This window comes from Electrophorus electricus, chromosome 5, assembly GCF_041902795.1.
Source record: "Electrophorus electricus isolate QZ-2024a chromosome 5, ASM4190279v1, whole genome shotgun sequence".
NCBI lineage: Eukaryota > Metazoa > Chordata > Actinopteri > Gymnotiformes > Gymnotidae > Electrophorus > Electrophorus electricus.
In genome coordinates, this window is record NC_137501.1 from 23,161,585 (window position 1) to 23,189,389 (window position 27,805).

At 39.1% G+C, this 27,805-nt stretch overlaps 1 protein-coding gene across 3 annotated transcripts; it reads left to right on the top strand.

Annotated features, from left to right (window-relative positions):
• Nucleotides 1-113: 113 nt before the first annotated feature.
• jag1b (jagged canonical Notch ligand 1b) lies at nucleotides 114-27,791 on the top strand. 3 transcript variants are annotated; one of them, XM_027014227.3, is made up of 26 exons: nucleotides 114-459; nucleotides 832-1,137; nucleotides 6,614-6,671; nucleotides 9,460-9,717; nucleotides 10,220-10,280; nucleotides 12,838-12,968; nucleotides 13,066-13,185; nucleotides 14,403-14,516; nucleotides 15,324-15,437; nucleotides 15,638-15,751; nucleotides 16,904-16,950; nucleotides 17,531-17,704; nucleotides 18,050-18,200; nucleotides 18,825-18,989; nucleotides 19,304-19,417; nucleotides 19,514-19,627; nucleotides 19,706-19,819; nucleotides 20,095-20,211; nucleotides 20,749-20,776; nucleotides 21,241-21,326; nucleotides 21,937-22,050; nucleotides 22,382-22,494; nucleotides 22,621-22,857; nucleotides 23,187-23,318; nucleotides 23,476-23,617; nucleotides 24,959-27,791. In XM_027014227.3, exons 1-26 carry the CDS (start codon nucleotides 388-390, stop codon nucleotides 25,411-25,413), a joined length of 3,651 nt encoding a protein of 1,216 aa, XP_026870028.2. In that variant the 5' UTR covers nucleotides 114-387; the 3' UTR covers nucleotides 25,414-27,791. The 3 variants fall into 3 exon arrangements, with proteins under 3 accessions (XP_026870028.2, XP_081570557.1, XP_081570558.1); XM_081714431.1 differs by lacking the exons at nucleotides 114-459; nucleotides 832-1,137 and adding an exon at nucleotides 1,673-1,757; XM_081714432.1 differs by lacking the exons at nucleotides 114-459; nucleotides 832-1,137 and adding an exon at nucleotides 5,420-5,573.
• The last annotated feature ends 14 nt before the right edge of the window (nucleotides 27,792-27,805 follow it).

Consider the following 27,805-nt stretch of genomic DNA (forward strand, 5'->3'; position numbering starts at 1 on the left):
GTCATCTGGCTGGAATCGGGGAGGGACTCTGAGCCAGCCAACCTCCACAGCTATTGAATATTAAATTGACGCATGCGTTCGCCACCCTATTATCTGAACTTGCTGCACTGGGTGCGCAGCTAGCTAGTCATTTGCGGACAACGCTCTCATGGCTTCTATGTAATGTATACTTGCTGCTGAGAGGGAGAAAAAGAATAAGATAAGAATTTCTGATACGCTGGAATAAGAGTGTAATAGGAGGCAGTTTCCTATTCACTGGAAAACTTTGGTCTTCTGAAAAAAAAGGTATTCTCTCCATCCGTGCATGTTAAAACGGCGAGTACATTAGAGCCGTGAGTCGGCTACAACGTCTAGTTTCAAAGCAAGCGGCAACACCAGCAAGGAGGCATGATTTTGAGACGGAATTCCGTGTTTGCAGCGCTTTACTTTCATGCCTTTTTGTTATGCTTGCGGACGAAGGTACGTTTATTCACATCACTGTTTCACATTTGTACATGTATGCGTAAACCCTATGGCTTCGGACTTGTTTATTTTTTATGCTCAAACTTATCCCATACTATAGCCAACTTTTAAGTATACAGCAGCGGTTCATAGATTTTGTTCAAAGAAAGTGCATTTACCTATGCTTTCAACCTACAGTTTAGTTACCTTGTTTACTGAGTTTGAAACCAAGAACAAACTTTTGCAACTTTTAGAGAATAAGCAGCGCAAGAGCTATTAGCAAACACTTGTTTCATTTGCCACCGACGGTTTGCGTACAAATAAAACGTTGCGTGGTAGGTTTACATGGTCCTTTTTTGCAGACCTTTGACTATTCATCTATTTCAACAGGTGTCAGATGCATCGGGGAATTTCGAGCTGGAAATCTTACCGATGCAGAATGTAAACGGCAAATTGCAGAGTGGTTTATGCTGTGACGGTATGAGGAACACCGCGGATCGCAAGTGCACGAGGAATGAATGTGCTACATATTTCAAAGTTTGTCTGAAGGAATATCAGTCGCGAGTTTCTGCGGCGGGGCCTTGCAGTTTCGGAACTGGATCTACGCCTGTACTAGGAGGGAATACATTTTCTACCAGGGGCACCCAAATGACAGAGAAGTCAAGGATTGTTTTACATTTCAGTTTTGCTTGGCCGGTAAGTAAATGCTTTATTCTCTTCGTAGTTTCTGAGTGCATGTTTAACCATAATGAAACCAGTCATGTTATGACTCTTACGTAAATTCAGTGGCAGAGTTCCCATGTGAGATACCGTGCACCCCACGTCAAATGGAAGAGCATTCCACTAGACACAACCCCAGCTCTCAACTAAATGGAGAAAGGGTCATATTTCCAAATCTGTGTGGTTAGAAATGTTCGTCTTGCGATTAGCTTTCCAGAAATCCAACAACCAGGAGTGTAAATTCATAGTGAGAAAACGGTGGCTCCTGGATGTTACTTGTACATAGTGACTGCCGACATAGTAGTTTTCCCGAGGTTGGAAACAAATGTACACTAAGTTTAATATTTTCCAAAATCTCAACTACAGCGAAATCGGTGGTATTAACATTCGAATTGAAGTTTTTTTGGCGGCTTACCAGGGTAACTGTTCCAGATCTACTGCTGCTCACTGCGTATAATATTGTGCACACAACGAAGAAAAATTGTTTCAGGCGACGCCTGAAGGGAAAAAAAGTGGCACCTGCCAAAAAGATGTCACCTGCCGTCAAGAAGCGTTGGGCTAACGAAGGTTACCCAAACATGCAAAGTACGAGTCATGTAAGCTTTTTGCAGAATTCACTTACATACTTAAACAGAGCTCCACTTTTCATTAATGATCGTCCGGACAGTGAGCATGCGTAATTCAACTAACCTAATCAGTGAGGATGGATTGGCACCTTCAGTCTAAATTCACCCTCTAATTTAAATACGGATTATTACATATTAACACACGTTTGTAACACTGGAAAGCACACAGTCATGAACAGTTAGGACTACTTCTGTCATAAAAGCACCTTGGTCTGGTGCATCATAGCACATCATATTATTGAAAGGTTGCTTTTTAATTAAATTGAGTAAAACTGCATTCCACTTCTTAACTCATATTGTACAGTGTGCTCCTCATTAGCATAAATGGAACTGGTGAAATGTTTGATAGTGCCAGTCCTTAGTGTGCAGGTTCCCATATTTGATGTGTTTGACACAAAGCATTCATTGGCATGCACTTAATAAGTTTATATGCCTTACCTCATATGCTTGGTAAGTACTTCCCACATTCCTAAAAGTGGTCCATTGACATGTGGGACATACATCATACATCATGCCTGTGATTTAGACCTTCACTGTACTTTCACTATGGTTCACAAAGAAATTCAGTAAGAATGTATGTTTTCTTCTTTTAAGACATTGCAATGTATGTTGTAATACCACGTTAAAAACAACTTAACAACTGATTGAGACAATTTCCCAAGTTAATTAATTAGATTGTTGTGAATTAGATTTACCATTATACCTAATCAGGTTTCCAGTTAATTTCTATAGTAGGTACTACAAACAGTATAGCTAATCCCTTACACCCATGTCTTTCAATGAGATGTGTCGTACCTATTCAGTCCTCATTTTTTCCGAATGTTTTTAAACAGTGTGCGGCAGTTGTATCTCATTTGTCTTAGTTTTGGTGAGGCACAAAGGCAGAGGTATAAAAAGAGAAAAGTGAGGCATGGCCAACCCAGTTCAAGTCAGCTACAGCATACCAAGGAGCAAGCGAACAATGGTTTGGCCAAGCTGGCTACGGGCAGGATTACTGCATAATAGAGCCAGTCCAGGAATAATGGCGGCCCAGGACATGCAGCAGGAAGACGTGTTGGACTCAGCAGGATTGAGTCAAACCCAGCTCTGGCCTTATTTCATATATTGGTGTTTTCAGCACTTTGCAGTGTGGTGCTTTGGCCCTGCAACTCTCCATTCACCAGGAACCTGGAGAAGTGGGAGTACACAATGGCAAAACATAACATTCTGATAAAATGAAGTTTATGCTTGTCTCCTGTCTGTTAATTATACCATGAGGTTTGTATTTCAAACAAAATATTACAGGAACTCTTATCTGTCTTTTTCTTCCATTGTGTGTGTGTGAGTGAGAGAGAGATACTAGAGAACATATAAAATCCGAAGAAGATTCCAGGTGAATAACTGAAGTGTACTGTAGTAAGAGATGTAGAGATATTCAAAATTGTAGTACTTAACAAAGTTTCCAGAGAAACAGGACATTTTAGACAGATGTACTTATATTTGCTTGCAGTTTCTCTGGAAACTCTGTGTACTTTACAATTTTGAACATCTTTACATCTCTTACTAAAGTACACTGCAGTTACTCAATGGGAATCTTCTTCAGATTTTTATATGTCCTTTAATATCCTTTATACACTTCTTTTGCATTTGGCAGTCATAGTAGACGTGTAGTCCCTAGTAACAGGTGAGTGGTCTGTACAGCCCTGAGGGAAAGTACTGGTGGCAGTTACTAATTTATTATTTTTCTGTGTACAGCACTCGCTTAATGTGGCATGTAAGTGCAAATTACATGAGTCAGATGCCTTCGCCTTTTTTCTGCTGCCTTGGCTGTGGCTTATCTGGCACTTCATTTAGTGTTCTGGCAGTGTATTGTAGCCAAACCTGTACGTTCGTTGCTGAGTATGCAATGAGCATATCATTGCTCAGTGCCCTGCCTTTCAGACTGCTCCCAGCTGGCTCTGACGTTTCCCAGAACATGCTGAGAAATGCTGTTCAGTTGAGAAAGCGGTAAATTGGCCCAAAATGTGCATCTCTCTTCTGGCCAGAGTTTACTACCTAAGTGCAGACATGGTTTACAGCTCAGGTGCTGTTTCATTCACCTCTGTTAGCTTGCACAGTCCTGCTGGCATTCACTGCTGCAAATGATGGGATATAAAGGCTAGCCATGGTGCTTGAGTGTAGACCAATGAATGATGGAGACCCATTATCAGGGAAAGGGTCTTCTTTAAAGGCTTTTCTCATGAGCCTTTTATGTTTTACCTGACCTCTGATAGAGATCTCCCAGCAAACAAGTCCTTCTACCTTAGAATTCTCACGGAGACTGTGTAACTTCTGCCTTTTCTCAAGCAAGGCTTTGGGGTTACAGCAAACAAGGTGTCTACACTTGGGATGCAATGGACCTTCGCTGAGTAGCTAATGTTGAGCATGTTGTACTGAATCTAACTCAATGAGTCAGCTACAGCTGATGTTTTTTTCCACTTTGGCTTTCATTTCAGCCTTTCCTTTTTTACCCCATATTTTCTTATCAATGAAGATGCAAACTGGAGACAGATTCCCATGGTTAGTTACACCCAGCTAAGCAGAGGCGGTGGAGAAGGCCCAGCCATTTATGGCAACTGACGGCATTTTCAGTGTTGTGTCCTCAGGGTAATTCCCAAGAGAAAGAGGAGAGTGTTGTCTGGCAGCACAGACTAAGTGTTCGGTGCTGTTAAGGCTCGGGTGGAGCCAGTGTAGGCCCAGGAAGATAAGAGAAACACAAAGCAATTTTGGGGCTGTCACTAGCTGGGACGAGGAGAGGGGAGGGGAGGGAGTAGTCAGGGCTGGGCGTTGGGGGTGGGAAGAGAGGTGGGTACTGAGAGTTCAAAGACAACACAGAGGTCAGTGGCGAGCATGGGAAAAATGAACCTGGCGGCAACCGGCATCCGGAGTGAACTAACCTTGTGCCGGCAAGACATTTCTACTGGTGCTCTTTCCTTTATGGATAAGAATATTTAAAAGAGCAGATAAGCATTCATTTAGTTGTGGTTAAGTGTTTGTATCTGTACCTAATTTTGTGTTATTGATGCCTGATGCTTATCAAGGATGTAAGTGTGGTAGGGGAACCTGTAACCGAACAGTTTACCATAAGGGCGTGCCAATTCATCTGCTGCCATGGGTGACCAGGCATCTTTACAGTAGGGTTAGATGAGTTCCGTGTCCAGGAATGTTCACTACAATCTCTCAGGGCAAGCATGTGAAACTTTAGCAGTAATCCATGGAGAGGGCCAGAGACATTTTGAAAATTCTAAATGCTCAATGAGTTCAAATGTTATAAGGTTTAGTAAGTTCTAAATGCAGTACATTATCTGACCAAATAGCAATATAAGACATGACATCATAAGACATGACATCTCTAACCATTTAGAGATGGCAGAAAAATGTCAAACTACATGAAGAAGCTGGCTAAGTGCACTAGTATTATACCAAGTTATTAAAAATGTGCTGGTAAGTTGTCACCCAATTATTTATTTTTTGCAAGAGCAGCACATAAACTAGTTGAGATAAGGTAGGCAGATGGTTATGCATCTACCTTCTGGCAGTTACTTCATGAGACGTAATCTGAGAGAAGCTTGGGCATGAGCGGGGCTGTCTGTCGTTACAGGATGGCGAAGCCCGTGGTCATGTTGGAAATTCAATGAGGTTGTGTAGAGAGGCCTGAAGGTGTGAATGTGACAAATAGGTGCTGTGAAGAGGTGCTGTAGCTCTGCAAGAGGAGATAATGGCATTCGCATACACATCCTCTTTCTCCCTCATATGTGCTACCTACAGGTACCTCTCTCTCTTTCTTGCTTACTGACACCCTCCTATATACTCACACTTCTTCTCTTTCTTCTGCTCTTGGGCGGTAGCTCTGTCTCTCTTGGTTTCTCTCCCTCCCTTTCTGTTTCTCTTTGGGGCTCGTTACCTGATACCGGTGAGAGCTGTGATGACCTCAAGTCAAACAAAGCATTTCAGAAGTGCTGAAATGTAGCCAGGCCCTCCAGAGATCTCATTCTGCATGAAAGTTGTTCTAAAACCATTCTCAGAGCCCTGCTCCACATTCTTTTCCATTGGGAAAAGAGGAACAAACTGCACACAAAATACCTCAAAAACAGAGAGAATCTTTTGCTGGTGGGGGTAGCTGTGCATTAACAGAAGCCAATAAGATTTGGACTCCAACCATATTTGTTTTTTAGCAAGAACACTGAAACCGAGAGCACCAACATCAGAGCAAACACCAACAACACTCCTGGAGAGCAGTAGCCAAGGAAAACCAAAGTGGTTGTTAAGCAGAAGCCTATGAACAAGATTCAAATGCAGTTGGCATGCAGAAACTATTCAGTGAACTTGCTGACCTGGTCAGGCAGTATTGTGAAATCTTGGTTCTTTACATGGATTAGACAATTGGATCATTTATGGGGATGGCATTGTTTGGCCCAAGTCAGACAGTTTCCTGCTGTGTGTGGGGAGTCTGTTTGTATAAATCTGTATAGTCTGTATAAAGAGTCTGTATAAATCTGACCAGATTTATAAGTCTTCACTAACGGGACCAAATACATTCAAAACAGATTAAGATAGTAATGTTTTCTGGTCAACTGAAAGTGCATTTACAGTGAAGGAGGAATTCTAGCCAAAATGTTGGAATATGAGATGGTATAGGTTTGAATAACATTTACAATATTTATTTATATTTCTCAAGGTTAGATTTTGACACCAGAGACCTTTGATATATTTTCCCTACAACAGACAGCATCACTAATGTGATATCTTTTTGTTGTATGTTTGTTTTAGTTTCACCGTTAACCTGCAACCTTTGTTTCCTCCTACAGAGGTCCTACACATTGATAGTAGAGGCCTTGGACTTCAGTAATGATACTGCTGGTGAAAGTAAGTTGGAGACTTTTTAATACCAGAGGGTGACTGGCCATTTATCTGTCTTTTGCTGCTCATGGTCATTCATCCCTCTCTTTCCCTACTAAAACCACTCAGGTTGTTCTGTTCCATAGTCTTGTTAAACTGACTTGTTAAAGCCAGAAACTGCAGTTAGGTTTTTCCAGTCCCCCTCCTCTATTAGGCATCTGGCCTTTAAACTAAATGCGCTGACAGGTGCGACAGGACAGGGAAGAGGGCAAGCGGAAAGAGTGACTGTGTGTGCATGTTCAGGGTTGAGAGGTTGGATCTGTTGTTTTAACTCTACAGAATAAGTGTGTGCATGTTCAGGGTTGAGAGGTTGGATCTGTTGTTTTAACTCTACAGAATAAGTGTGTGCATGTTCAGAGTTGCGAGGTTGGATGTATTATTCTAACTCTGCAGAATAAGTGTGTGACTGTGAGTGCATGTTGAGGATTAAGAGGTTGGATGTGTTGTTCTAACTCTACAAAATGTGTACATGTTGAGGGTTGAGAGGTAGGATGTGTTCTAACTCTACAGAATAAGTGCGTGCATGTTCAGGGTTGAGAGGTTGGATTTGTTGTTCTAACTCTAGAGAATAAGTGTGTGCATGTTCAAGGCTGAGAGGTTGGATGTGTTGTTTTGTTTTCAAATGCGACTGATGAGTAACAGCAGGTGTTGTGTCAGGGTCACATAGTCTCACTTTCAGAGCTGCATGGTTTCAGTATGGTGTCCATGTATTTGCTCCAACCTCTTGCAGTTCCTACCTCAGCACTGTACACTGTAGAACAAAACTCTACAGAAACACTCATGTTGGAATGGCCACTTTATGTTTGTTATATTTGTTAAACATGAAAATTGTTTGTAATGATCTACCATCAGATGTGGCAGCCAGAAAGGTTCTGCAACTTCTTTTACTGTCCCTTGCTCTCTGGCCATTAGATATATTTCTGTTTCCATTTCAATATTCTACCTGTACTGGATTCAAGGTGGACAGAGCTGGGCCTCATCAATTTAGCCAAAGGTTATATGTTTCTGTTGGCTCTGTACATTTAGTTTGTTAATCTGTAGGTCCACCCAAGTACATTTATATTACATGCTTATGGCTTAAAAGATCACTGGAAGGATAGATTCACTCCTTTGAATTGCCATTTGTCTCTGAAATCATATATATTGGAAGACTATTGTACTTATTGTTTTTGGTGTGTGTGTGTGTGTGTGTGTGTGTTTATAGAACATTAAAAAACCTAGGTTTACTACGCTAGAGCTAAAATATAGATGAGAGGACAAGGGATCTTTTTATTTTGGAGATATTACCTTCAGCATCTATGTTCTGAAATAGGAGAAGCTCTTTATAACTGTTTAATGCTACTTCCTCAGCCCATGGTGAAGTGGAGCATGCTGCTGGTAGTAAGGACATGACACCTGGCTCTGGCCACAAGCTTCAGGCTGCTAGCGAAATGCCTCCTGGGCCCTCTGCATTCCAGTGCCTTATGAAATATAGCCCTGCTAACGCTCTTCTACATCATCTGCACCCACCTCTGTCTCTCTGTAAGACTGTAAATAATGTTTTGGCATAGGCTTTTTATGTTGCCACAGCTCATACATTCAGCACAGATGGGAAATAATGGAGTAGGCCTGCCACAATTATTGTTTAGTCATGCAATTGGGATTCTAAGAGTAATTGTAATTTGGTTTAATTGCATCCTTTGTAATAGCATGTGCATTTAAAGCACTATGTAAGAATCAGTTTAATTTTCATGTGTTAGACATATGAGGAATTTGCTTTGGTCAATGCACATGTTAACATTCCAAACAGACTCATACAGATATACAGACAGTATATAGAAAAACAGAGAGTGCACAGTGCACTTAATACAAGAGATGGATACATAAGAATTTGCATTAGCAAGACAATTGCACATAGACATATATTAAGCAAAAATAAGGGTAATGGATAAATAGAGATGAGTATAAAATGGCAATGTACCAGAAGCTGTAATAAAGTTAACTTCAACAACTTCAGTCAGCTTTCTTCGGAAGAGATGTTTCTCATGCATGCACATGCACTTATATACATTTCAAGCTTATGGACACTGGCTGCTGGTGGTGTATCTACCAAAGCAGTTAAGTGAGCTAATGTTTAATGTCAGTAAATGACTTCCTTAAATATTTTCGGTTTCTTTTATGATTTCATGCTATTTTGTTATCAGTGTACTAATTAGGCTTTAACTACATAGTACTGAAGGAGCATGATTATTTCAGAGTTAGAGGGCAGTCTCTCACACTGCCAAATAGGAATTAAACAGGAAGACAGTGCTACTGCTTACTGTTTTGTGTGTGGTTATATAGTTAAGAATGGAACAAGTGAAGGGGAAATCTGTGTGTTTTTGTCTGGCTGAAAGTGTAAATAAAACTTTGGATGAACATTGTAGGGACCATCAGTACTTTTTCTTGTGTCTTCAGTTATCTAAATGTTGCAGAACTAGCCTTCCTCTCATTACTGTGATCAAGCTTTGAAGTTTGGGGGTGTGAAGGAGAAAAGAATGTGTGAGCGTTAATGAACATGTCTGTATAAGTATGTTGGTCTCTAGGGTTTTGCTGGCAGCCAAAGGCTTAGTTGGTGTATGTACACTGTAATTTATGGTAACTGTGGTTCTTTCTCTAGTTTTGGATATGGAACATTTGAAGCCTGCAATAAGAGAAGCCAGACAGGCATTAAAGGACTTTAGTTAGTCTGTTTGGTGTTCTGCTGAACTCTTACAGTAACTTATATACTGTACAGGTTCAACTGGAAGACTCATAGAGAAGGCTTACCACTCTGGAATGATCAACCCAAACCATCAGTGGCAGAGACTGACACATAATGGCCCAGTGGCTCAGTTTGAGTATCAAATCCGGGTCACATGTGATGAACACTATTATGGTTTCGGCTGCAACAAATTCTGCCGCCCACGTGATGAGTTCTTTGGACACTACACCTGTGACCAGAATGGCAACAAGACCTGTCTGGAAGGATGGACAGGCCCTGACTGCAACACAGGTAAAATCCAGTCCCAACATCTAATCTGGCCTTTGCTTCATGTCAGTCCATGTCAATCCAAGTAAAACACCAGTTAGCATGCTAGTGAGAATTCTATACTGCTAAACCTAAAACCCATATCTACGATAAGCATCAAAGGTAGGAAATTACAAGGATGCTTTGAGCCATGCATTATTACTCATAGAGAGTTATTAAAAGGATGCACAAGCTGTTTTAGGAGGTCTGTTGGTGAGGTTGGTTTGGCTTATGACGCTGTTTTGTAAAGTTACAGCCAATGGTGAATGCTGAGGTTAATATGCCTCAAAGCCTGACGACAGGCCTCAACTTAGAGTGGGATTGGATGGGTGGATTAGGGAGTTGATAGATCCCCTTCTACATTCCAGAAACATTCCCATGGGTGAGGGAAGAACAGCATGATCTGACATAATACAATGAAGATGAACAGACTGTGAACTTACACTCATTTCACTACTTTGTATCTATGTCCTTTTCTTTTTCACAGCTATCTGCAGGCAGGGATGCAGCATTAAGCATGGCTCCTGCAAACAACCAGGAGGCTGCAAGTGAGTCACATCATACTATTCTTTATGACAAAATAAAAATTTAGAAAAAAGTATTTTCTGGAAGTTTCCAGTTTTTGCTTTGCTACTTGACATTCTGAGCTTTCGAGTAATTCAAGCCTTTTTCACACATTGTATCTTCTTGCAGCTGGATGCCAGGCTGCAGAGCTGCAATGAATGTGTCAAATGTGTCAGATCCTAACAGAATGTGCTAGATTCTGTGAGCGCTGGCTCTTTCCCTGGCCAAGCGCAATCAGGGATTGGGATGTTGCCTTTTGGACAACAAACAAGCTTTATCGGTCTATTATGCTGAACAAATTGGCCTTTAAAATGTACTGGATGCTAACAGTTTATGAATTTGGCCTTAAGATGAGTGAATAAAAGATCTATGTTTGAGGGTATGTGAGTTCATAGTGTTTCAAATTAACATGCTTCTCCAAGCATTTTGTGCTTATTTTTATATTAAAAACTGATTCACCACAACAACTAATCATAAAGTAATCATAAACTAACTGGGTCATTTTAGTCAATGTGATGGTCATTTAATGATTTAATAATTTTATTATTATTATTAGACACATTTATATAGTGCCTTTCTCAAACTCAAGGACACTTTAGCGAGTTTATAGTAGTGATCCTCCAGAGAATGGAATATTATGTGAGTGGCCCTTGTAAGATTATAATTTTTTACTGAATTAATTACATACATTGTCCTATATTATTGTATTCAGTTTAACCAGAATGTGGCTTTTAATATGTGTTCAATGTATGATTTTTTGTATGCCTCAAAGCAGATTTATCAAGGTGAATTGTCCTGTTATAAAGAGATGTCATGTATAGCTCATTTGTCAAGTATAGGAGAGTTACTGCGATCCCATCAATTTAGCATTCTTATGCAACTCTCAAGCTGGGTGTTCTCTGCAAGTTGTAGCCTGCTTTGCCTGAAGTGCTCATTAAAGAGTTATAACTAATTCAGTAAACATACAGATAATATGGCAGCCAAATGTGATATTTGACTAATATTTAAATTTGTCCAGATAAGCAGAAAGTCTGAGCTCAGGATGAAAATGTAATTGCAATCTTTTGGGTTTTACATTTACATAATACAATGTATTGCAGATAATAGCCTTGAAGCCAGATTTCAGCAAAATTAATCTACCATATGGTTTCTAAGGGCGATGGCGAAAGCTGTTACAAAAAAAACCAATGAACTAATAAGTGAATCATACTGGTTGCAAACCAATATATACAATAAGAGTACTGTAACTACTGCATATTGTATGCTTGTATTATATGTATCATGGAGATTGTGCACAGGAAAAGCCATGCTTAGTTTAATATTTCCTTTATTTGAACATTTCCTTGCAAAGAACCCATACTACTGCATTTGAGTGAAGTGGGAGGTCAAATTTAGAGTTCATTTGCGTGAAGTGATCAGGACAGAACTTTTGTCTAGAACAGCCTTCTTTCATTACTTCTGCATTTCCTCAAGGTTATTTCTTGTCCTCCGAATTGCATACTTTGCATAAGAAGACAACATCTTAAAGAATGCAATTACATGGCATTAAAAAAAAGAAAGGAAAATACACATGCACTGGATATCTGGCGACAATTTCCACATTGAAGTAATTTTCATAGCCACCGAGTCACACAATTAGTCTAATGGAGACCTTGCTCAGACTTAAATTGAAACTGTCACTTTTTAGAGTAAACCCAATTTTTTCATACCTGTGCCATTCAAAACCTTCAAACTCTCCACAGCTTGTTGAGGGTAAAGGAAGTGTGAGAAGCGCTGACCGGAAATGTACTTTCTTTTTTTCCCTTTGCATGTTTTCCTCAAAGTGAATGCTGTGCTCATTTTTAAGCACAGACCTCTTTAATCAGAGAGTGAGGTTTACTTAACCATCACATTTATTTTTACAGCTGAGCTGATGCCCTGGGCTAATTGTTTCCTTTTTTCCCAGAGGGCAGTCTGTTTTCCCACAGATGAGTTCTCAAGCGAGTGACTCTCTTGAGAGCACTCTGTAAAATATATATATAATTTTGAATAGCTCAAAGAAGCACTCACACACACTCAGTCACAACTGTCTGATTAGTCACAGATCCAAGAAACTGTATAAAGACTGAAACAAAGTGTCTTGCCACAGGCTGTTAACTTGGCTAAAGACTTTTAAAATTAGTGTTTGTTATTTATGTGGCTTGGCACTAAATAGTTGAAGACCAATGGAAGTTAGTCCATTGTTCCCCCCAGTGAAGCCAAACATAGAGCTTTAAAAGTCTGTTATCTCAAATGGAAAGAGTAAACATTTTGAGTGTCTTGAAATAATACAGCTTGGTCTATTGTGTGAGAAACATGTCAAGTTTAGCTATTTTTAAATAAGACTTTTTAAATAAGTCATATCGACCTCTAGTCTTATTTGCAAAAAATAGAACTTTGTGTCTGAAGGAAACAAAGATAAACACACAGCATTCATACACTGATGTCTGGAGTGTGTGTGTACGCGTATGCATGTAAGCACAGGTCTCATTGTGTGTGCATTTATGTGTGATTCCTTTGTAGCTGCCTGTATGGCTGGCAGGGCCAATACTGTGATAAGTGCATCCCTCACCCTGGCTGTGTGCATGGAACATGTATGGAACCATGGCAATGTCTCTGTGACACCAACTGGGGGGGACAGCTCTGTGACAAAGGTACTTGCTTTCTCCAAAATCAGTAATGGCGGGTAGACACAAGTATGTGTTTTGAGGCCTAATACATTATGCATATAATTATATTTCATTGTCTCAGATTTGAACTACTGTGGCACTCACCAGCCTTGTCTGCATGGAGGGACGTGCAGTAACACGGGACCCGACAAATATCACTGCTCATGTGCTGATGGCTACTCTGGAGTCAACTGTGAGAGGGGTGAGCTCATGCATCTCTGTCCTTGTAGTAAAATACTGCTATAAATGAGCTCCAGTCATCACTAACTGAATTTATTTAAGTAGTTCCACCTCTGAACCCCTTGCCTGTACTATTCAGCTTCTAAAATATAGTTATCAGAGTGTGTATTTGTGTATGTTTTTATCAATAGCGTATATCAGATGTGTAATTTGTATTGTAAATCTCAGAGGATTTTTCAAAATTTGCATTTGTAGTATGTTTTGGGGATACTGCTAATGTTATAATTTCTATTTAATTTGTTGGCTCAGTTCAGCTAGTACCAAGTGTTTGAAAATACTGATCAGGTATTCCATGCACATGTTAACCTGATGTGAAATTGGAGACAATGACAAAATTAGACCTATGTCCTGGGTCTAATTTTGACTTGCAAGTCCTAGAAAAATTGGTTTTTTTTAAAGAAATACATAAAAAAATAAAAAAAAATAAAATATATATATATATATATATATATATATATATATATATATATATATATATATATATATATATATATATATGGATTTGTGTTGGCTTGAATTCTTCTACATATAGTGCAGTTGTAAAACTCTGTTAAGTTGAGCATTAGCAAAGCACCAGTTGTTTCTATTTGGCCAGCTACATTGTCTCACTTTTGAAAGTACATTATAGATGGAAACATACTTATTTAAGATTTTAAGATCTGATGTTAGGCTGTTGGCCTTGAGCCGCCTTAGTCCGAGGTCAACTTATCCTCTGTTATGATTTGGCCTGCCTGTGGATCTCCTCTGTTTTGACAGTCAGTAATGGATATGGTGATGAAGTATGTCAAATGGGGCATCACAGGAACCCCTCCTACACCACCACCAGCAAACAGTGACTATGTCTAAAGCCTTTAGAGTGCTTTCCATGGTGAGGTAACTCCTGTACCTGCCCAGTTCAAAATAACCACTCCAGTTAGGCCTCTGCCAGGAAATGAGTGAGGCTTAAGGAGGAAACATTTATCCATAACTAGGATGAAGAAAGATGCCCCCTCCCTCTTTCCTAAGTCTGGGTTCTTTGCTTTACTGCTATAGGAAAAAATGTGACAGGGTACATGTGCTCCAGTTGTTATACAGGTGGTCCTGGTATCTTCAAGGCCACTCTGTGGAGGTCATTTTTTCTTTTAGACAGACAAATAAAGAACAGCATATGCTAATATGTCAGTATGTGTGTGTTCACAGCGGAGCGGGCCTGTCTGTCCAACCCATGTGCTAATGAAGGGAGCTGCACCGAGACTGGTCAAGGTTATGAATGCTTATGTGCACCTGGCTGGAGTGGCTCATCCTGCAAAATGAGTAAGAATATTAGAAACAAGGCCTTAAACCCATATGGATATTTCTGTAACTATGCATTTAGTGACTGCATTAGTAATGCATTAACTTGCTTGGGAAGGACATTGGAAAGAATGCCCTGAGAGCAGAAGAATTTCTTTCTGTTTTGACTGCTGACTAAAATCTTGACAGGCAAAATCTAATTAATCCTTTAAATTATTAAAAGTTTCATATGAATGACATTAAAGGCATTCAGTCACATCTACTGAGAGAAACTTAAGCAATGGGCTATGCAGTATAATTTTGTCCAGCCAGCTAAAAGTATCCATGGTTATCGAAATGTACATATATACACAAAATACACAACTCAGCATGCATGTGTCATGCAGTCCTCTGGTCCAGCAGCCCTGACCAACAAGGCTAATGCTGGGGCACTTTCACATTCCCCAAAATCCTCTGGGGAGGTCATCACCATGAGTACTAATGGTATACACCTGTTTTTAGCTCTGTTTAATTTCTGTATGTAGCAGCTTCCTTGCGAAGTATTGCTGTTGTTCCTGTGAACATACTGAGTGTTATTCATTATTTCCTGTACTCCCTGTGTTTTGACTGGTTCGCATTTACTCAACTTTGTCTTTGGATTGCCCTTTTGTATTTGGTGGCCTTCAGGATTGTTTCTTTCTGTCTCTGTTTTGTTGGACTGTTTTTTTTGGACTACGATTTTTGGATTTACCCTCTTATAATAAACTCTTAACTGATCCGCAAGCGTCTGGCTTTTCTTGCCGTATTACAGCATGCATGCTGTGTCTAACCTGGTGTCTTGCTTTCTAGATGTAGACGACTGTACACCAAACCCATGTAACCATGGAGGCACTTGTCAGGATCTGGTTAACGGCTTTAAGTGTAGCTGCCCTTCTCAGTGGACTGGCAAAACATGTCTGATTGGTGAGAGCACTGAAGCAAATCACAATGAGCTGACATTGCTTGGAAATTTGAACACATGCTTTTGATATTTCAAACACTTCTTTGTGTATTCATTATTTTTATATATATATATATATATATATATATATATATATATATATATATATATATATATATATATATATATATATATATATATAATTTTTTTTTTTTTTTTTTAGATGCCAATGAGTGCGAAGAGAAACCTTGTGTGTATGCCAAGTCCTGCCGTAACCTGATTGGTGGATATTTTTGCGAATGTCTTCCAGGATGGATGGGTCAGAACTGTGACATCAGTGAGTTGATGAGTTGTGGTTGTTTTCTGTTTTTCTACTGTCTTTCTGTAACTTTATCAGTGAAATGGCTTAAGTTAAACCCTAACCCTGAATTTCTGGATTGGTCAGTTAATATAAAAGGGAGGAAGCATTTTATCTAATGATAAAACTCATAGGCCAACATAGGACACAAGGGATGAATTATTGTGGGAAAATAGAAAATGATAGTTCCTTATAATTATGTATAAGTCAAACCTACACCTTCACTACATGCAACAGGGCCAAATATGAAAATACCTGAAATAACAAATGGGTTTTGGAAACTACTGATTCATTGTTCTGTGATGATAAACTTGACATTTAGTACTTCAGTTGTAAGTTGTTTGCTGAGCTTAATGAAGTATATAGAGTTTCATAATTTTGAATTTGACTGTATTTCTCTACAATGAGGAAAAACAGAAACAGGAAGGAAAAAAAAATGTTAGCCAAAATTTTTGATATTTACAGTATTGGTGTAAAATCATGTTGCCTAAACTACTTTAAAGTAACTATGTAACCAGCATAACGGTTTTTACTGTCACCAGTTTAGTTTTACGCATTAATAAAACTACTAGTATTTGTTAGTAGTACATACATTCTTTTATTTTACAGGTTATCTGGAGCCAGATAGCTCCCCTCTTTCTTATTGTACTGGCTTATGGTAGTTGAGGAACTTTGCCTTCTGAACCAGATATGCTATACAAGACTGGTTACATATTCATGCTACATAACTGGGTTTGGCTACAAAGCTACTCACAAAGCCAGAAAAATGATTACATTAAATTCAGTACTAAGTAATCCAAAGCTGTAGGTTACAAAACTTTTTGCATGTCTCTGTTGAACTCTAAAGCAACTTTCCGCATGACATGAAGGGGTACCACCTAAAGCTTAGTGGAAATTAAAAAAATAATAATAATAAAAACCTTTGAAGTTATTTTTGATTTACTTGAATTCCACCTTTATTATAGTTAGTCAAATAAATCCTTGGAGTACAAGGCAGATGAGACATATACATTAATTTGCAACCTTCTCAGTTCCCATTAAAAAAAGTAGAATTTTTTACTTTCAGCTGAACTTTTCCCAAATTTGGAAAGAATTTGAAAGAGTTTTGCTGATATTAGTTTTGTTATGCAGATATCAATGAATGCCAGGGCCAGTGTCTAAATGGTGCGACCTGCCGAGTAAGTACCTCAAATCTCATTTAAAGTTTTCATAAATGTCCATTTTGAGCTCATATCATGCTTGTTGTCACCTACAACCTCCATAGTGCTTCTAAAAGCACAGTGCTTGTCGGTTGTGGAGCTTTTCAGAGAGATATATTTGTATTGATAATGATTTATAAAGCAAGGGTATGAGCCATAGGCAGTTTCGAGGACCTTACACTACCATAAACATCATTATTGGGTGTGAATGTTGATGCAGGAAAATGTCAGTGTTTACAGTACTTAGAGACATGTTCTTTTGAGTTCTTAAAATTTTTGTCCACCTCCTCAATTTGACCTTATATAATTTCTTGTGCACTTAGTTTCAATTTGCATTTTAACATTTGAGTCATTCTTGTCTAGGTCCCTGTTCTCTATATATGCAGTAGTAGCTTCCTTCCTATTGATTCATATTTTGTTCCGTTTTTGAATCACAATTCAAGGCACTTTTTATTACTTTGAGATAAAATAATCCATTACAGTGTTAGGTCCTAACAATATAACATTTACAGTGACTGATTTGTTTGTGTAGAAACAAAATTTTAATCTCCTTCCACAGGATTTAGTAAATGGCTACCGTTGTATTTGCCCATCTGGTTTTTCGGGTGAACACTGTGAGAAGGACATTGACGAGTGTGCTAGCAGTCCTTGTCTTAATGGAGGTCGTTGCGAGGACGAAGTGAACGACTTTCAGTGCCTGTGTCCTGCTGGGTTCTCAGGTCAGCTGTGTCAGGTAAGAGAAGTGCTGAAATGTGCTATTTTGTGACAAGATTTGTGTGGCATTTTTTTAATTTCTCAAAACTGTTTCAAAAGGTCTTACAAATATACACCCACAAAACATTCCCTAAGATGAGAAAGTTAGTGGCAGACTTTGACTGCTTCTCTAAAATGTTCCTCTTATTTGTTTTCATTCTCCTGAGTATTTTACTGTGTTGTTTCCTGGCAGACCCAGGAAGAAGAATGCTATGGGTATTTTCTGTTTTGTAAGACTCCAAAAAGGACTGGATATTATTTTCCCCTCATTATTTAGCCCTTGTCCTTCTTCTTTCTTCTCTTTCTAAAATTCTTCCTGGTTTAGCTTGATATTGATTACTGTCAGCCCAACCCATGTCAAAATGCTGCAGTGTGTTTCAACCTGGCATCTGACTACTTCTGCAAATGCCCAGAAGACTATGAGGGCAAAAACTGTTCTCATCTCAAGGACCATTGCCGCACCACTTCATGCCAAGGTAGGACTTCCTGTCACCTGGATAATCTTCACAATATTCTCCCCATTACCCTTATAAACCTGCAGTAAAGTGATCTGTTTACTGCATACTATTTTACATCTGCTTCCTAAGAGAAAATATGATGGAGGTGTTGTATTTTGTTTCATAAGATGTTTAGCTTTAATCTGCCAACATGAATGTTATTGTAACTCCCCTGGATCACATGTTCCAAAATTGTCCTAACAGCCTGGCACAGAATCTTTTACAGTGCTATGTGAGTGTTTGATCTGGTAATGGCTTGGTGGTTTATGTTTTTGGGTAATTATGGTAATAGTTGCATACAAAAGACCCATCTCTGGTCTGAGGATGATGTTTTTAAATCAGATGACTGACTTATTGTGTCACATATGCATTTCTCTGCCTCTAGGAGCAGGTGAGGGAAAGATGGTTTGCATTATAATGAATAAGAAAAATATATGAAGAAATGATCCAACAATTTCATATAATAGAAAATTATTGTTCAGTTTAAGATAACTATGTTATTTGTCAAAGAATATTAACTCAATAAATACACTTAAATGAAGGCTTATAAATTTGACAGTACCGGTTTGTAGCCTTTAACCAGCCCCCCCCCCCGTTCTTTAGTGATCGATAGCTGCACTGTTGCTGTAGCATCCAATAGTACACCAGAGGGAGTGCGTTACATCTCATCTAATGTGTGTGGACCTCATGGACGCTGCAGAAGCCAGACAGGAGGCCAGTTCACATGTGAATGTCAGGAGGGGTTCAGAGGCACCTACTGCCATGAGAGTAAGATTTATTGTTCTATTCATCAGTTCATCAGCTCAGTATTCATCAGTTCAGTATCATTGTGTTCAATTGTTTTAACTGGCCATGTTTTATCATTCACCTTGAATATCAAATGCAAATTTCACAAAAATTATTTCCCTCAAAACTAACTGAAAGTAAATATTTATCTAGACTTTGGTATCACAATGTTATTTGATGGAATCCGATTAAGCTCCAACTAACTGACTTAACTCCAACTAACTTAATTTAAAATGACCCCTTTAGAATAAACTTGACTTGAAACATACAGGAAACTAATATATTCTACTTTTCAGATATTAATGACTGTGAGAGTAATCCATGTCAAAACGGCGGAACATGCATTGATAAAGTGAATGTCTACCAGTGCATTTGTGCTGATGGCTGGGAAGGAACCCACTGTGAAATTAGTGAGTTTTGCTCTTTGCATTAAACATCTGCCTTTTTCTGCATTAAGAAATAAATAGGACAATTTTCAATCCTCTTTGCTCCTCACTAACATTTAGATATAGATGACTGCAGGTTGAACCCCTGCCTAAACAAGGGAACATGTCAAGACCTGGTGAACGACTTTTACTGCGAGTGCCGAAATGGCTGGAAGGGAAAAACCTGCCACTCCCGTAAGAGTCTAGCATTTGACCCACCCTGTTTTTATAGTTATTTGTAACCATGTGAGATCATAAGAGCTATTATTTTAGGTGATAGCCAATGTGATGAAGCCACCTGCAATAATGGCGGTACTTGCCACGATGAGGGGGATATTTTCAAATGCAGGTGTTCACCAGGCTGGGAGGGGGCCACTTGTAACATTGGTGAGTATAACTGATTAGTTTTTTAAAGCTAGCCAAGATGGACAAATGGAAGTAGCACAAGATATGTTTGATAGTACTATGTAGTCCATCAATATTTCCTCAAGTAACCCCTTCAAAAGGCAGTGCTGGGATATAAATACATGGTATACTGAGTTAGCCTGCCAATCTGGAATTACTCTGTCCTCTTCAGCTCAGCTGCTGACCATAGCTGTGTTTATCTGTCTAGTTCATAAGTTCTGCCAAGGATTCTAACCTTTTCTGTTGTTCTTCCACAGCCAAGAACAGCAGCTGTCTGCCTAATCCTTGCGAGAATGGGGGCACCTGTGTAGTCAGGGGTGACTCCTTCACCTGTGTGTGTAAAGAAGGCTGGGAGGGAGCCACCTGCTCCCAGAGTGAGTACTGATTCCTTGGGGCAATAGCAACAACTACAACATTTTGGAGAGGGAAGCACATGGGCTGAAAGTATAATGACTAAAACGCATAATACCTGGAGGTAGTTCCTTGAAACTTTCATCTTTCCATCATTGTCTGTGTTCTGCACTCAGTTGGTAAGGAATGCAATGAATTGCTTCCCTTTTGGCCTTCCTGCTCTTTTCAATGTTTCTCTGTGCCCAGCTCTCTCTCACTACCTGGCTGAAACTGGCCAAAAAGGAGGGGAAAAAAAGAGGAAAATGGAGACACTCATCCATTATCCCAGCCTTCGTCCTGTCCTGTCGTTCTTCTCCACTCTATCCTCATATCTTCCTTTGTACCCATCTCTCCCAAAACCTTGCCATGCAAAGGGAGGCAAAGGGAGTTTGTTAATAACGTCATGATCTGCCACTCTATTCAGCTTAGCCCTATGCACACAAGCTTTGACATGTTCTCTGATGCAGTCTGGCTCTTGCACTCCCTTGTTTGAAAACAAACTCATTCTCTTTCTCTTTCAGATACCAACGACTGCAACCCACACCCATGGTAAGCCCAGGCAAACCATTTGTGCACACTGCTCCTGTAAACAAGCCTGTACAGCTGTGCAGACTTTTCTCACATTCTGTAGGCAGTGTGCTGAGAAACAGGCACTCCCTTTCTTGCTGTCATTCCAAAGGTGTGTTCAGCCCCACTGTCTATTATGCACCCATGCCTTTCTGCTTCAACTGATCAGGAGATCATTTGAGTTCAGATCGACATGAGGGTGAAAAAAAACAAAAAACAAAAGAAAAACAGCTTAGTGTGCTTTAAGCAGTGCTTTTTGTGGGGAATTCCACCATTATGTATTGAATTTAATACTTTAAAATTAGTTGTGCCTATATTTGGTGAACTTTGTCTACATTTCCCTGAATTGTTCAATCAGCATGTTAATGTAAAAAGAGGATTTGTGTAATAAAGTTCTGATATTCTGGTAATTATTTTTTCCCTTTCCTTTGTTTGTGTTTTTCCAGCTACAACAGTGGTACATGTGTGGATGGAGAAAACTGGTACCGGTGTGAGTGTGCCCCAGGCTTTGCTGGTCCAGACTGTCGTATAAGTAAGTGTGAGAAAACAATGAATGATGAGGTCCTTGAAGTCCTTGGTTCAGAGCACTGACCCCTCCCAGCACACAGCTCTACCAGAGTACAGCCAATCCCTGAAAAAGCCTGTATCCAAACATAAATTCATGGCCTAACCATCTAATTAGCCAGCCATTCTGGCAAATTGCCAAACACCCAGTGCTGTCCTTGTATTCTAGGGTCCTCATGTTTTTAATTCCCAGGAGGAATGGCTTGCAATATCCAAAGGCCAATCATCCTTAGTCTTCAATGCAAATTAAAGTTCATTCATCCCTTTTAATAGCTTTCATCTGGCCAATTAGCCCCTTATAATGAGGCATTCCTGGGGGTTTGCTGTTTGATGCAGGCATGTACATAAACATACCCTGTACTAATGAAATTACTATCAGCTGAGCATGGCTGTTAGAACAAAGATATTAATTAAGCTTAAACTAGTTTCTCACAATGTCAAATGTTTTATTTCCAGTAAGATCCCCCTCCCCCTCCTTCTATATACTATATTATTCCCAAATTAGATTTTTGTATGCTCTGCAGTCTTGGTCTTTTAGTCTGAAGTAAAGGAAATGTTACTTATATACTTCCATCTAGATATCAATGAGTGCCAGTCCTCGCCATGTTCTTTTGGTGCTACATGTGTAGACGAGATCAACGGTTATTGCTGCATTTGTCCACCTGGAAGGACTGGGCCTCAGTGTCATGAAAGTGAGAACATGATCATCTTATACACATTGTCTTTCTATTACCACATAATAATCAAAATCCCCAAGTGCCAGAGTAATAGGACACTCTTTTGCAAGATGAGATCATCTTGGGCTGAAAAGCCAAAGGCTCTGAATTGATTTCCCTGGGTCCTAATCTGAGATTTAAGACAGAATTTTATTAAGATTCTAAGGGCTAAATACCTGATCAATTATTCTTATGCCTTCCAAACATCTTATTTGAGTTCACTACAAAAGGTTCATCTAGAAGGAAGCCTAAATCTTCTGGAATGGCTTATGAAGGAATATCTTATTCATCTTTCTGCATTATTCAGTCACAGGGCAGCCCTGCATTTCTGAAGGAGGTCAAATTACCACTGATGGCACAAAATGGGAGGAAGACTGCAACACCTGTCAGTGTCACAATGGACAGGTCCACTGCACCAGGGTACATGATTAACCTTTCCTTAGAAAGATGATAATTGTGTTAATTTCAGGTTGTAGCACTCTTTTCCTGTTGATTAAGAAAACTCATTCAGTACAATGACATGTTCATTGTTGCTGTTTTCCTCAGATGTGGTGTGGACCGAAATCTTGTCGGCTTGGTAAAGGCCGGGGTGGATGCCAGTTGGGCCAGTCTTGTATTCCTATCAAAGAGGAGCATTGTTTTGTCGAGCCCTGCAGTGGCCTGGGAGAGTGCTGGCCCTCCGCTCCCCCTCCACCAACCTCCAAATGCCACGACAGCTTCCCTTACCAGGACAACAGCTGTGCCAACATCACGTTCACGTTTAGCAAGGAGACCATGCCTCGAGTGAGTCATCCCTCCAGAGCAGAGAAAATTTTCTTATAGCCAATTTCCATGGTTCTTTCTATATCTGCAACATGATATAACACTGCTCATGCCTTTACACGTCATCTTCTCAAGTTGGTAAAGCCAGACATGGCATCTTTTTAGTTTTTGACAGGCATCTGAAGCACACTACCTGGTTACCAACCAGATGCACTTTACTAAAGGCCATGCTGTTGGGTGACTGGGAGTTTTTTTTTTGTTGTTTTTTTTCCCCTCATTTTCATATCAAGGATATTGCATTCAGTTATGATTTCTGCCTGGTTCTAATAGCTTTTTTGTTTCTGTCTCAGGGTCTTAGTATAGAAGACGTATGTAATGAGTTGAGGCACATTTATGTAGTAAGGAACCTCTCCGCAGACTATGCCATTTCCATCATGTGCGATCCCTCCTTCTCTGCTAGCAATGAGATTCACGTCAGCATAGTAAGTACTTTTTTTTTTCTTGATTGAAGGATTTAAATGGCTATAGTTTAATGTATGCTCTGTACAACTGCATGCTTATGACATACTGTGTATTAGGGGAGAGATGGAATTGTTAAAATATTGCATTGTTTTCAAAATGTAAACTTTCAATTTGTAGTCAACAGAAGAGATGATGGACAGGAGCCCTATTAAAGAAATCACAGATTGGATTATTGACCTAGTGAGCAAGCAAGCTGGCAACAGCTCTATCATTACAGCTGTCACTGGAGTGCGTGTGCAGAAGAGGTCAAACAACAATGGTAAGAACTTAGTTAATAGCATGAAAGGGACCAACACTGGAACATTTACAAATGTGTTTGAATACAATGTTAAAATGTGAGGAGCACTGGGTTCTCAACCTATATTCCTGCAGGCCGTTACACAGCAGTTTAGTATTTCCCTGTTTTAAACCTGTTGTTTAACTTCTGAAGAGTAACAATCTGGGGCTCAGAGTTATTCTTTTTGTAATTTATACAAGTTTCTCTGTATATGGTATTAAATTTTTTATTTACTAGTGTTACAAGTTTCAACATGTTACTAAAACATGAACATGACGACTGTGAGTCAAGTTTGTTAAACATGGCCATGTTGTCATGTTTGTTAAAAAGGAGAACTATCTGGAAAAATCTGATGCAGTTGCAGTTTTGATTAATGAAATAGGGTATCATTTTGAACTGGATTAGACAGTGACAACCATTATTAGAAATGAATATTTCCATTATACATGCCTCCCAGTTGTCTTCCTGGTATAGGAACACCTAATTATTCATCCAAGGCAAAATTTATTGCATTGATGGAGGAGAGCTATGTATCAACAGAAATCTGTATATGTTAAGAGATCTTAAAATCAGAGTTTTTATGTATATCCCCCAGAGACCCATATTTTGCCTGCAAACATAGTCTCTGAGGTGAAGTTATCTAAAGAGTTTTTTTTACATTAATATTAAACAATGAAATCCCCAGCACATATATTGAGAAAGTTACATAATGCATTCAAAGCATTAGCTAATTTCCCTTGGGAGTAAATCTTAATAAAATTCTGTCTTAAATGTTTCTGTTGTAATAGGTCATCTTGGTACCAAAGAGCCTAAGCAGTCTATAGTCATGCCACAGATTGTTTGACCAGAATTTATAATTGGACAGTATATCTGGGTCCTCTTTATGCTTCCCATTCATTAAAATGAATAAAAACAGCAGGCTCTCTTGCCAACATGGAAACTTCTGAAAGTATCCCTGCCACTGCAATTTGTAGATTGAGTATATTAAAGGAGTAAAATATATGAATGACTAATTTACAAATAATTACTCTCACCAAGAACAAATTAAAGGAAAAACAAATTAAAGGCAACTTTCTGGACTGGTTTCCTGAAAACAGACTGATCTTATTGAAACTGTCCATAACCCCCTTAACAAACCTTAGACCTTAGAACTAATCTTGATCTGTGTCTTGAAAAATCAGTCAATTTTCCTTACATCATAGGGCACAATTATACTGCCATTGTTTTTGGGAAGAGTGTTTTTGAATGATCAAACTCTTTGTAAGGTATAGTTAGCTATGTGAGGGATTTGTGACCTCATTTTGTTTTTACCTCCCTCTCTAGACTACCTGGTTCCTCTACTCAGCTCCGTCTTCATTGTTCTCTGGATCCTTGCCCTGGCAGCATCCTTCCTGTGGTGTGTCCGTCGCCGGCAAAAACACAATGCCCATGGCAATACAGCAGCCTCCCCTGCAGAGGACACCACTACCAATAATGTGCGTGAGCAACTTAATCAGATCAAGAACCCAATTGAGAAGCATGCTGCCCACACTGTGGCCATAAAAGTCTGTGAAGGGAAGAACTCGGTCATTGCCAAAATTAGGACACACAATGCAGAAGCAGAGGAGGAGGAAAAGGAGCGGCACCTGCAGAAAGCACGATTCACCAAGCAGCCAACTTACACGCTGGTAGAGAAGGAGGAGAGAACACCTACAAAAAACCCCAACTGGACTAACAAACAGGACAACAGAGACTTGGAGACAGTACACACTTTAAACAGGATGGAGTACATCGTATAGCAGGCAACAGAAATGCCATGTGACCAAACCCCTCGTCCTCTCCTTTATCCATGTACTGATCATACAGAGGATTGGAGAGGCTGTAATACTCAAAACTGTTGTCATAATCTTGACTCTAAGGTTATTTACAGTATCCCTGTGTTAATTTAAGTTTTGACAAGCTAGCTTACACTGGCAACTGATAGTTGTCATGGAGGCTGGAAAACCAAAGTGCTGTATTTTCATGTCCATACAAAACTAGTTTGCAAGTGTCTTTGTGCATTAAAAGATGACAACACTACCACCACATACATTTCCAATGTCTATTTTTGTGGATACGTTTGAGTATCTTTTTGAATATTTGTACTATTTTGAAACAGTCAAGTGTTTATTATTACTATTATTACTATTATTATTATTATTATTACTGCTCAAGTAGTTTTCCATCGGTTGTGGGGGCACCCTCTGGTTGGATTTATTCTGTACCAAAAGTACCTTTGCAGCTTTTTCATCGCAGCAACTGTCAGAAATGTTAACTTGACCGGGGGGGGGGGGGGGGGAATAGATGTGGGAGAGAAACAAAAACAGAAAAAAGTATTTATTTTATTTTTTATTTTTTTGGTGCAGGATGGATCTGACTTGCCTGGGTCCAGAATGTGGTTTTTAAGGTCTGCAATCAATTTCAAATATGAGCCACATTGTTTGCCACATCTTTATGAAGCTGGACAGAAACTTCACAAGTTAGATTATGAACAAATAACACATGTATCTGCATAGAATAAGTGTTCTGTCTGTGAAAGCTGGACAATTCATGAACATAACTAACATCAGACTCAAGATAAAGGTTGGCACAGTCTGGCCCCAGGCAAGGATCTATTAGTACCTGCTGCCAATATGAAGAATTGTCAATTTAGAATCTGTGTAGATATGTACATTTGTTTTTAATTAATCACTGTGTATATTTGATTTATTAACTTAATAATCAAGAGCCTTAAAATATCATTCCATTTTATTTATATGCAATGTTTAGTTTTGAACGTTTTATAGCTTTGTAAGCTTAGGGCTTCCTTATTTTGAAAACAAATTTGTTTAATGTTTTATAGCTGCCCAAATCTGAAGAGAAAAAGAGTGGTCTGTTTTTTAAAAAATAGAATGGGAGTTTTTTGTGCCCAAAGGTTTTTGTTTTTTCCCCCATTTTTTCTATTGTCAGATTTAATTTTAATCCTCAATTGAATTTATTTTGCCAGGACATATTTGCCAAGACACATAAGGTAAGGAATGGGGGAAAGGGGGGAAAACAAAAAACAAAAAACAATTTTGTTTTTGCATATCTAGTTGGAAATGCATTGGTTGTGTTGGTCACTGCAACAAAAGGAATGTTGTTGGAGGTAAGGGGGATTGCAATTTGTGGGTTGACCTACTAGATGGTTTTGTTAAAAATGTTTTATTTGTGTAGGGCAGACAACGTTCATAAAATTATTTCAATTCAAATTTAATTTGCAGGACATTGTATGCTAGGCTGTGAATACTTGAAGTAGGGGGACAATGGGAACACTAGATTAGGGATGTCCAGCGCAGTTCCTGGAAATGTAACACTATCATACCTACCTTGCATCCTAAGTTACAATTTCACCTCCTTGTTTTCTTATGACCATCATATTTTCTAATCCCTAGTTTGGTACTGTCCCAATAACCAAACACATAGGTCAAGGAATCTGAAACTTCCATCAGCTATGTTTGTTGTACAAAAGATCTTTGAGTGATACCCATGCATGGTTGTTGCATAGGAAAACTGCCCAGTTCCAATCAAGAAATACTTTTCACATGAATGAATACCTGAGCTGAAATGACAATGCAAAATGTATTAGATAATTTGCACTGTGTCAAGGATGTCCCAAAACTTGTTTACATGTCTCCACCTACCCACCCTTTCTTCTCTTTGTTTACTTTTCTTTCTGGTGAACTTTCAAGAAAAGACAAGGGAAGGAGATAGGGATACAAGCAGAAGGTTTTTGAGCTACATACCTGACTATTCATATGCTCCTGAAGACCTTTTTTCAGATGGATCAAGCTGGATGTTGAGATCTGAACTAACGGGTTATAGCTGTCCAGAATCATTGTTAGGCACCTGCTGTAGCTGACTTCCTTGTTCTTTAGAAGGCTGTTTCTTTTTGCAGTGCACATTTTCTTTACTTTTTTTTAAAATTAAGTTCAAATAGACAACCCTACATATTCATTTAATGAATCTACAAAATCCTGACAATAGCGTCCACGTTTGACCTTGTAAAGAGCTTGATTTTTTGTTTGTTTGTTTTTTGAGGCTGTTCCTGGCAGTATGTTTTAAAGTAATATTTATTAAATATTTTGTATGAAAATAATTAAATCTTGATTGAATTGGACCTACTGTTTCTGG